Genomic DNA, 11,150 nt, shown 5'->3' on the forward strand with positions numbered 1-11,150 from the left:
CTAGTCAGCCCTGCACTGAGGAGGTCCCGGCACAGGAACAATGACCCTTACTTTTCATTTGTAAACTTCTCTAAGACTTAATTCCCTTTTTAAAGATAAAATCTGCACCATTTTTAACAAGGGAATCTAACATGCTAAGTAAAAGGACCCCAAGCACCATCTATTGATTAGAGTATGTAAATACCCTGAATTAAAAGGGAAAATCAGGGAGAAACCAAGATGGCGGCATAGGTAAACACCAGAGATTGCTGCCTCACACAACCACTTCAAAAATACAACTAAAAGAAGGAACGGACATCACCCAGAACCACAGGAAGGCTGGCTGAGGGGAAATTCTACAACTAGAAGGAAAGAGAAAAGCATATCGAGACTCAGAGGAGGCGCAGTGCGGAAAATACAAAGGTGCGGAGGTGCGTACGGAGCGGGCTGGTGGCTGAGGGCACGGTTGTCTGTTTCAATCCAGAGAGAGTCTCAGGATCTGAGCTCCAGTTCCGGGCGAGTCTCTGGGGACCCAGACTCAAACGGGAGAAGCGGGACTGTCTGGCATCGGTCAGAACTCGAGGGCAGCTTTCTCTCCAAGGTTTGCAGCCTTTGCTGGGACTCTGAGAGGCAGAGCCTCTGTGGATGGGACTGAGAGCAGCCATAACTGCTTGCTCCACTCGCCCTGTTGATCCCCTGGGACCCGCCCTGCCCAAGCCCTGCACAGAGGCATTTGCGGAATAGCCTTAGGCAAAGGCTAGATTAGCACCTCCCTAGAGGACAGAAGTTCTCCCACTGCAGACACAGCTGATTCTCACAGCAAGTTGGCCTGGAGGTCAAATCCCCCCAAGTATTACCTACAACAATCAAGGCTTAACTACAACAAGACTGTGCACAAAGACCACAAGGGGGTGCACCAAGAAAGCATAAAAAATGTGAAGACAAAGAAACAGGACTCAACTGACAGAAATGGAGGATATAGAGTTCAAAACCACACTTTTAAGGTCTCTCAAGAACTGTCTAGAAGCCGCTGATAAACTTAGTAAGGCCCTCGAAAAGACTGGTGAGACCGCCGATAAATATAGTGAGATCCTCAAGAAATCTAATGAGACCCTCAATGTTGTGATAAAGAACCAACTAGAAATTAAGCATACACTGACTGAAATAAAGAATATTATACAGACTCCCAACAGCAGACCAGAGGAGCGCAAGAATCAAGTCAAAGATTTGAAATGCGAAGAAGCAAAAAACACCCAACTGGAAAAGGAAAATGAAAAAAGAATCCGAAAATACGAAGATAGTGTAAGGAGCCTCTGGGACAGCTTCAAGCGTACCAACATCAGAATTATAGGGGTGCCAGAAGATGAGAGACAGCAAGATATTGAAAACCTATTTGAAGAAATAATGACAGAAAACTTCCCCTACCTGGTGAAAGAAATAGACTTACAAGTCCAGGAAGCACAGAGAACTCCAAACAAAAGGAATCCAAAGAGGACCACACCAAGACACATCATAATTAAAATGCCAAGAGCAAAAGACAAAGAGAGAACCTTAAAAGCAGCAAGAGAAAGAAACTCAGTTGCCTACAAGGGAATACCCATACGACTGTCAGCTGATTTCTCAACAGAAACTTTGCAAGCCAGAAGGGAGTGGCAAGAAATATTCAAAGTGATGAATACCAAGAACCTACAACCAAGATTACTTTATCCAGCAAAGCTATCATTCAGAATTGAAGGTCAGATAAAGAGCTTCACAGATAAGGAAAAGCTAAAGGAGTTCATCACCACCAAACCAGTATTATATGAAATGCAGAAAGGTATCCTTTAAGAAGAGGAGGAAGAAGAAAAAGGTAAAGATATAAATTATGAACAACAAATACGCATCTATCAACAAGTGAATCTAAAAATCAAGTGAATAAATAATCTGATGAACAGAATGAACTGATGATTATAATAGAATCAGGGGGCATAGAAAGGGAATGGACTGACTATTCTTGAGGGGGAAAGGGGTGTGGGGGATGCGGGAAGAGACTGGACAAAAATCGTGCACCTATGGATGAGGACAGTGGGTGGGGAGTGAGGTCGGAGGGTGGGGTGGGAACTGGGAGGAGGGGAGTTATGGGGGGAAAAAAGAGGAGCAACTGTAATAATCTGAACAATAAAGATTTTATTTAAAAAAAAAAAAGGGAAAATCAAGGAAATCTCCAAATCCACCCTCTAGTGGCAGATTTGGGTAACTATAGTTTCTATAAAATTTCAATGGTTAAAATAGATTGTGAATATGAAAGTATTATTTAAACAACAGTAAGTGTTTTTATCATAAGAATAAGATACATGTCCCTGTTTGGACACTTATGAAATTAATTTAATAGAACAGTTAAATTTTAGAGCTATAAAAAGAAAACACTGGTATATTTGCAGCAATTCTGATATAGCCACAAAGCATGTTTCCTTATTAAAGGAATAGTTTTCTGGACCAGTGTGTAATCTGAAATATATAATACTATTCAATGATGCCAACAACTGTGCTTTAATCAGTCTGTCTTGTAGTTTTAGACTGAAATATCACTAATATCAACATCAAGCATGAGATTACCATTACTATTATTATAATAATTTCATAAGTAGGATTTTTTTCTATAATTTCAATGGTCTCTTTTGTTTCATATCTAGATAAACTGAAGTTGGTAATAGCTAGGTACAAAAGTCACTAAGCTGAACAACATTATAAGATACTAGAGGCCCGCCTCTAGTGGGGTCCGTTGGCCTGGCCTGCAGGGGATCCAGCTGAAACCAGCAGTCCAACATCCCCTGAGGGGTCCCAGAGTGCGAGAGGGCACTCTGCAAAGTTGCTGTCTCTCAGCAGCTCCTGCGTTGAGCGTCTGCCCCCTGGTGATCAGTGCACGTCATAGCTACTGGCCAGTTGGCAGTCGGCTGGTTTCTTAGGCTTTTATATATTGCTTAGGCTTTATATATATAGATGAGAATTGTCCCTAGTAGAAGGTATGTTATTTACCTGATTTAATAACATTAAAGATCACAATGGGTATAAGTAGTTAGAATTGGGAGTTTCTGACTATATAGCATAGTCAAATGAAAGCAAATCAACAACAGCACAACACAATATGATCTGTTAATAGACTTAAAATAGGGATGATCAAAGTAGAACTTCCTGCCCAGCCGATGTGGCTCAGTGGTTGAGCATCAACCTATGAACCAGGTCAGGTTTAATTCCCAGTCAGGGCACATGCCAGGGTTGCTGGCTTGATCCCCAGTGTGGGGCGTGCGGGAGGCTGCCAATCAATGGTTCTCTGTCACCATTAATGTTTCTATCTCTCTCTCCCTCTCCCTTCTTTTCTGAAATCAATAAAAATTTTAAGAAAAGTAGAGCTTCTGGGCCAGCAGCATCAGTATCGCCTGGGAAATTGTTAGAATGCAAATTCTTAAACTCAACACAGTTCTACTGAGTCAGAAACACTGGGATTAGTTCTAGCAATTTGTGTTTGAAAAGCTTTCTAGGTGACTTTTTAAAAAATATATATATCTTTATTGAGTTCAGAGAGGAAAGGAGAGGGAGAGAGAGATAGAAACATCCATGATGAGAGAGAACCATGGATCGTCTGCCTCCTGCACGCCCAGCACTGGGGATCAAGCCTGCAACCCGGAGATGTGCCCAGACCAGGAATCAAACCCAGGACCCTTCAGTCCACAGGCTGTTGCTCTATCCACTGAGCCAAACCAGCTAGGGCTTTCTAGGTGACTTTGATGTATGCTGAAGATTGACCCTGGGAGACTATTCTTTGGGGTATTTCTGCACTTCTCAGATCAGTTTTTGTTCCAGACTATCTTTTCAGAAAAAAAAACCTGCCCTCTGTTTGTATAGCAGACAGAGGCGTGTCTCTTTTCAGGCTAGAAGGCAGGTTTGACCAGTATAATAAGAACACACTTTGGGGCAGAGATTGCACAGGTTTGCTAGTAGTCCCTTATACAAGATTGGGACTTTCCTAAGCTTGGTGTCTCTCACTGAGACATAGACGCCCTGTGTGTTCAACTTCCACCCGCCTCTGCTTTCACAAAATCCTTATGGAACTTGGGGAGCAAGGGAATGTGAGCAGCAAAAGGATTGTGCAAGTCAGGAGTTACATTTGAGACATAATGAAGAGAGTTTGACTAGAAGGAAGGCTACTAATTAAAGTAGTTGAAGGAGAGACAGGAGAGATAACTAACTTTAGATTTATGAGAATTTGGGATGGCAGGTTGAAGAATATGAACTTAAGATGTTGAATGGACAGACTCTTAGGAATTAGTTTGGAATATTAAGCATAAAGACTAGAGAAAGGAAGACTATTTAAGATGCAACTGTAACTGTTCAAGCGTTATATGTTACAGATGTCATAGTGAAGAAGATGAATAACTGATGATTTTTTAAAAATTAATTGAGGAATAAATATGAACTCCTGATATATTTTATCTTAACAGTATTACCTCACTCTCTACATTGAAAAGGCCTAAAAGCAATGATCCGCCCAATAACAATGATCACCCTCACTGGTAAAAATACTTCCTGAAAGTAGCAGTACTTTTTGAAGAAATAATTAATTCCAAAGCAAGAACAGCAAATATACAAGATGACAGATTTGGCCAAAATAACTTTGGAGCCAATTTATAGTGGCTCTCACAAGCAATAGAGGGCATAACATTAATATTAATATGGATCAAATTACATTGAACTGAAACACATCAAATATACATAGAAATATGAATTTGTTATGGTAGTAAAAAAAGGAATATTAATTGCGGAACTTGGAAAAAAAGAAAAAATTATGCATTTTAGGTAGCCAAATAGTATGTCCAGAAAATTTATGGTAGTATCCCAGATAATAAATGAAGAAGAAATGATTAAATTAGAATGTCACCGTTCTATAACCTCTAATGAACTATCAGATCTGGGTGCTAAAAAGAAATGGCCATTGACATCCTAAATGAGAGACATATAGGCATTATGATCCTATATGAAAAATAGAAAAATACAACATGGTCTATGAAGTAGTTTTTCTAAAAAACAATCTTAGTCTGATCAAGGTTATAATTTAGAAGAGAGTGAACAATGCTGCCTCAACACTGGGGAGAGTGAACAATGTTGCCTCAACATCTGGACACATGTGTGGTTGTCACAACTTGGGGTGCATGTGTACTACCGGAATATAGTGGGTAGAGGCCAGGGATGCTGATAAATATCCTACAATGCCCAGAAAAATAAACAAATATCTGGCAATAAGTATCAATAGTGTTGAGGTTAAGAAATCCTGATTTATGGGAAATGAAGGGGTGAGGTCATATTAAGTGATACTACTGAAATATTAACAGCAAAATCTCAGTGGTATGAAATTATAAGAAAAAAGACACTGTTCTTTCAAAAATAATAAAATATTAAAGGAATAAAAATAAAAGGAATAGGTAATGTATAGACCTAAAGAGACAAGAAACAGATCAACCAATAAAAGGTGAAGGCTTTATTTGGATTCTGATTCAAACAAACTGTTTTTAAAAAGTTGACATTTATGAGACAATTAGAAATTTGGACACTGACTGGATAGTTAATTGATATTAAGGAAGATTTGGTTGCAATAATGGTATTATTATGTTAAAGAAAGAGGTCTTATCATCTAGAAATACATATGGAAATATGGATGAAATATGTGATGCTTAAAATTAACACAGGAAGAGGGAAGTGGCTAGAGAAATGAATCCTTGATCAGCTGATATGTTAACAATTCAGATTTAGGAATGAGAGATATTAGTAGAGCTGCTGTGGGAGCAAATACATTAACTTGTGTTCAAAGACCCAAACCAAAGCTGCCTTTGTTTGCTAAACGCAAACTAAACAAAAGCCAGTTAGCTGGAAAAGCACAGGGGACTAAGAACATAATTCGTATTCTTCTCTTGAGAAGGCAGAACTGATGAAACATCCGACTCCTTAATTGGCTACACCACCATGAGTATTTGACACTAATCACTGAGATTCTCATGTCAGCTTATTAAAGGCTGCTGTCAAAGTTCATGGAAATGATTGAAATAAAGGCCCCTAAATAATGTCCTTTTAGAATTTTTTTGTTTTGTTTCCACTTTAAAAACTAAGGTGAGGGAATAAAAATAAATAAGAAAGCTTCAGGCTTTCTAGCAAAGGTTGAGGGACATGACAATATAATAAAAATCATTAACAGATTTTTGTGACTATCCACTAGGTTCTATATACTATGCTAGGTACAAGATACTCTTGATCTCATTTATGTTTCGTACATTAAACCCTACCACAGCATGATAAGTGGGACCCCCAAAGCTGCATTGCATTAAGTATGAGGTCATAATATTATGGGGTTAATAGAATTTCCCAGGTGAGGCTGTGCTTACTGGAAATTTTGGAAGTGTGGGGGAGCCATCATTTTGGGGGGAGGTGTATCAACTGCTGGGAGTTGTACATTCTGACTTAAATAGCAGTGGGAATGTTTCTGGATCCTGTGGTTGCCAGGAAAGTGGCAGTTATTTCAAAAATCTTTTGTTTGGTTGCTGCCTGTTTTGTGGTTGAGGTCCAGGGATATGGGGGCAGAACAGTAGTAACCCTTTGCTTCCCAATTTCCTAAACCAGATTTCTGTTGCTTCCTAACCTATCCTTGCTCTCTTCTCCCTAGGAAGTGAAAGTGAGCTGACTACAACTCATTTTATCCCTAATTTGCCTTTTCATGGGTTAAACATGCGAAAGAGCAGGTGATGTTCCGATTATAAAGATGGAAAGACAGCTTCAGCAATAGTAGACTATTGAAAGCAATTTATTCAACCTCAAGGATGCATACAAGGTGTCAATATTCAATCCCAGGATTGTCTTTTGGAGACACTCATAGTTTATAGATCATAATCTATGTTGAGTTTAGAAGATAAATTGAATGAGATTGGAAGTTTCACCTCTCCAGAAATGTGTTCTTTCAAATGTTTCTAAATCAATTTTTAAGAGAAAAATCAACTTAAAAAATTCTTTTAAATTCAAAACAGAAAGTTGGTTGATGCTAATATATTTCTAAAGTCAAGATTATTGAAAGAAGCATTGCATCTCAGCCATTACAGAAAATCATGCAACAGAAAACAAAAAGTATTTGGAAAAGTAAATGGATAATTCTTCAAATCCAGAACTAATTCTGATCTTTTCCCATCAAGTTTACAATTTCATTGTAAACTTCTTGAGGGGCATCCATTGCCCAGATGAAATCCAAGTGATTGTAAAAGGGAATGTTCTTGTGGTAAATGAGATTAGGGAGCTTTGGAAGCAAAAGGTCAACATCTTGAGGGTCAGCCAACCAATCTTTGCCGCCATTCCACACTGCAATTGGCACATTCATGTCTGTCACACTGTAGATGGGAGGTGTGGGCTAAGATACAAGAGAGAAAGAACCACAGTTTTCATAGGTATCTGCACTTTAAACCCCAATACGCATTCCTTGGGTAGCTTATACAACCTAAACTGGCCTACATATTTTTATTGAGGTATAATTGACATAAAACCTTATATTAATTTTAGGTGTACAACATACTGTTTTGATATATGTATATATTGTGAAATGATCAAAACACTAAATCTGGTTAATTTCCTTCACTTTACATAGTTGCAATTTTGTTTTCTTGTGATGAGAATTTTTAAGATTCACTCTCTTGGCAACTTTCAAATATACCATACAGTATTATTAATGGTAGTACCGTGCTATACATTTCCATTCTCAGGAGTCATTTGTTTTATAACTGGAAGTTTGTAACCTTTTTACCATCTTCACCCATTTTTCCCACCCTCTACCCTTGTCTCTGGCATCCACCAATCTGTTCTCTATAGCCATGAGCTCAGTTTTATTGTTGTTTGTTTTTCTGTTTTAGATTCCACATCTGCGATCATATAGTATTTGTCTTTCTCTTAGTCTAATGCCCTCAAATTTCATCAATGTTGTCGCAAATGTCATGACCTAGTTTTACAAGTAAATTCTAAACAACGATTGCTCAAAGAAAGTCACCTTTACCCAGAGAGCAAATTGGATGCAAAATGATTTAGATCAGTGCTTCTCAAATTTAACAGCTTGAGAATCACTTAGGGATCTTGTGAAAATGAAAATTCTGATTCAGCACATCTAGGGGAAGACCCTAGGTTCTGCATTCCCAGGTGATGCGGCTGTGGCTGTTCCTGAACCATGTGTGAATAGTGAGGCTTTAGATAACAATGCTTACAAACTAAAAATTTATATTTCAACTCCTGCTGAAGGAAGTAAACTTTCTTGGGTTCTAACTGCAATAGATTGTTTCTACCCAAAAAGTCGAAAGTATGATCTCCTCAAAATATCCTGATTCATTTATTTTGGTTTTGCATTGACTTACCAGTATGGTCAGTCTGTAGATCAATCGGTTCATTTAAGAAGCTGTCTGTGTTAAATACTTGCCTGAGTTTACATAATGTTGGTTCAAATTCTGAGAAAAGCTATCATCAGACCCATTTCCTATTTCTAGAAAATTGCCATTCACACATAGCCTTTATAAAGGCTCATAAAGCAGGACCACAAAAAAGAGAGAAAGAGAGAATTTTCCTACAGAATTTTGTTAGTTTTTTTATGTCATATTCTCAATTTCTATTGTCACCTTAGGAAATAGGCAACTTTCCACAACAAAGGATTTTACTATGTGCAGTTTTCCTTAATATTTTAATACCCTATTCTAGTTGAAGACCATCCTTAGCAATTAACAGCTTGCTTGGAGGGAGGGCGGATTTGGGATTAGGTTATTCTGGTCTCACTTAATCCTTCAAAATGGTGTCCTTGGATTACTGGTTTTAGAGCCCCGTAGAAAGACAGAGTCAAAACAAGTATCTTTTCGAGTGTTTGAGGAGGTGATGGTTGGGGGTGGAGAGTGTTTTCAACAAATGTTTGATCTGATGATGTTCTAAAAACATCTTTAAAGACATCAAAGATGTTTTAAAAATGGGGGCATCTTCTCTACACATAGGATATTGTGATGAAAGACATAAATCCCTTCTAAATATTGAGGCATGGAAGCAGATGAAAATTAGTAGTTTTGTTCAGCTACCACTTGGGTGGAAAATTTTGGGGTATGGTAAGGAGGAGAAGGGGAGAATTACAAAAAAAAAGTAGGTGTTCCCCTTGTTCATATTTAGCCAGTGGTAATCTGAGAGTTTACTCTGTGTGAAGGATTGATAGACATTATCCCATTAAATATTATCAATAACTCCCTGAATGTAGGAGTAGAGATGAAGAAACTATTGCCTGAACTCATACTGACCTCAAAGAGGGCAGACTCCAAAGTTTGGGTTCTTTGTGCTACAAAAAGTGGGAAGAGCCACAATGTGTCTGCCTGCACCCCATGGGGCCTTCTGCTGAAAACGATTCCCACCCTAGACCTGCAAACACACCATCCTTCTTTTATATCTGGAAATGTGATGGAGTCACTCTCCTGGCTGACAACAAAGGAGAGGATATTGTTTAAAAAGACCGGAGATCCCAGCTCTATCTCATGAACAGTCAGAATTACTGGTTTATTATACTAGTTAATTGCACTTTGGAAAGAACAGCTTGCTGGGGTCGGGGAGTCTGGGATACAGGGCAGGTCTGTCTAATGTGGTGAGGGGTGATGAATTCATTCTAAGTTTGTCACATGTAGGGATGTGTTATTTCCAGAGCAGCTCGAATGAGCACAGCCACTGGAACAAGAGAACCCATTGGGACAATGGGAGACTGGGGTGATGTTTGACATGATGAAGGAATGACAAGGAAATAATATTCTACTTTATTATTTCTTTAAGGCTAGATTTAGGCACTAACATTCCTTTGGAAAATATATGCACAGTTTTCATAATTTCATCTTTAACCTTTTAAAGATTTGTCTTTGAAAATATGAATGATTTTAACTTTAAGAAGCTTACCTGGTTAAAGTGCATCATGTTCTGAACCGGGCTTCCCCAGTCAAAAGCTTGAAATTTCCCAGACCTTACAGCCTAATGTAGAGAAATGAAGAACACAAGGAAATAAAAACTCTGATTGCTATGTGAAATATAAAACCCAAACATGTCCAAGTAGTATAACTTCCCATTAAAACAATTACAAGTATTAAAAAACTTTTTTTTCCTTCTGAAAATTAAATCTATTAATCACCCAGGACAAGGTATTGATGCAAGTTTAAATGCAGCTTTGCCTTCATAAAAATCATCCATTTCTTTGCTGCCCAGAGTACCTGTTTTCATAGGATTTCCACTCACATGGAATGATAGTTATTTTCAGCTGGTAGTCCCATGCCAGAAAAATTCCCCAACAGGAACATTTGACAGCATATTTTGAAAATGTGCTTTAGGTTAAGGCTCACAAAATAAATTTTAACAGCATTTGCAAAGTGATACCTGGGACCAATGGAGCATGTTTTGAACAGAAGTCCCTGCTGGATTATGTGACAGATATACATCCAAGCGACTCTAGGAAGAAAACACACACATGCACACTCACACTTAGATCTTTATTTTGTTTCTAAGATGTAAGTTTTCCTGATATTGTGCTGAAAAGACATAAATATTTAAGCTAAGATGTAAGCTTTTCTGAACCAGTTCAAGTGTTTAAGGGCAGCATTTACTGGAAGCATATGAACAACACAGTTGTACGTCACTTTAGAGCTTGCATAGGCTAACTCATCTAATTCGTAGCCACTCAAAGAGGAGAGTTTATCATCTCCATTTTATCAAAACGGGAAACTTCTTGCTTTGAAGAACTGTGTGTGTGTGTGTGTGTATAAATGACAGTATATATCCTATATAATAAAAGGCTAATATGCAAGTTGACTGAACTGCAGAACGACTGGTCACAACCGGTCACTATGACGCACACTGACCACCAGGGGGCAGACGCTCAACACAGGAGCTGCCCCCTGGTGGTCAGTTCACTCCCACAGGGGCAGCTCCACTCAGCTAGAAGCTGGGCTCACGGCTGGCAAGCACAGCAGCGGTGGCGGGAGCCTCTCCTTCCTCTGTGGCAGCACAAAGGATGTCTGACTGATGGCTTAAGACATCCCCCAAGGGCTCCTGGACTGCGAGAGGCGCAGGCTGGGCTGAGGGACCCTCGCCCCCCGAGTGCACGAATTTCGTGC

At 39.0% G+C, this 11,150-nt stretch overlaps 1 protein-coding gene across 1 annotated transcript in view; it reads right to left on the reverse strand.

The window, feature by feature from the left end:
* Positions 1–7,028: 7,028 nt before the first annotated feature.
* The window catches only part of LOC102427667 (gastric triacylglycerol lipase), a 220,920-nt gene continuing 216,798 nt past the window's right edge, over positions 7,029–11,150 (reverse strand). The window contains exons 8-10 of the mRNA XM_014462522.2: positions 10,414–10,485; positions 9,943–10,014; positions 7,029–7,399 (exon numbers count right to left, since the gene is read on the reverse strand). Coding sequence (XP_014318008.1) covers positions 7,163–7,399; positions 9,943–10,014; positions 10,414–10,485 — 381 coding nt within the window. The 3' untranslated portion in view covers positions 7,029–7,162. The remainder of the gene's footprint in view (positions 7,400–9,942; positions 10,015–10,413; positions 10,486–11,150) is intronic.

The sequence above is a fragment of the Myotis lucifugus genome, unplaced genomic scaffold, assembly GCF_000147115.1.
Source record: "Myotis lucifugus unplaced genomic scaffold, Myoluc2.0 scaffold_184, whole genome shotgun sequence".
In the NCBI taxonomy this organism is placed as follows: Eukaryota; Metazoa; Chordata; class Mammalia; order Chiroptera; family Vespertilionidae; genus Myotis; species Myotis lucifugus.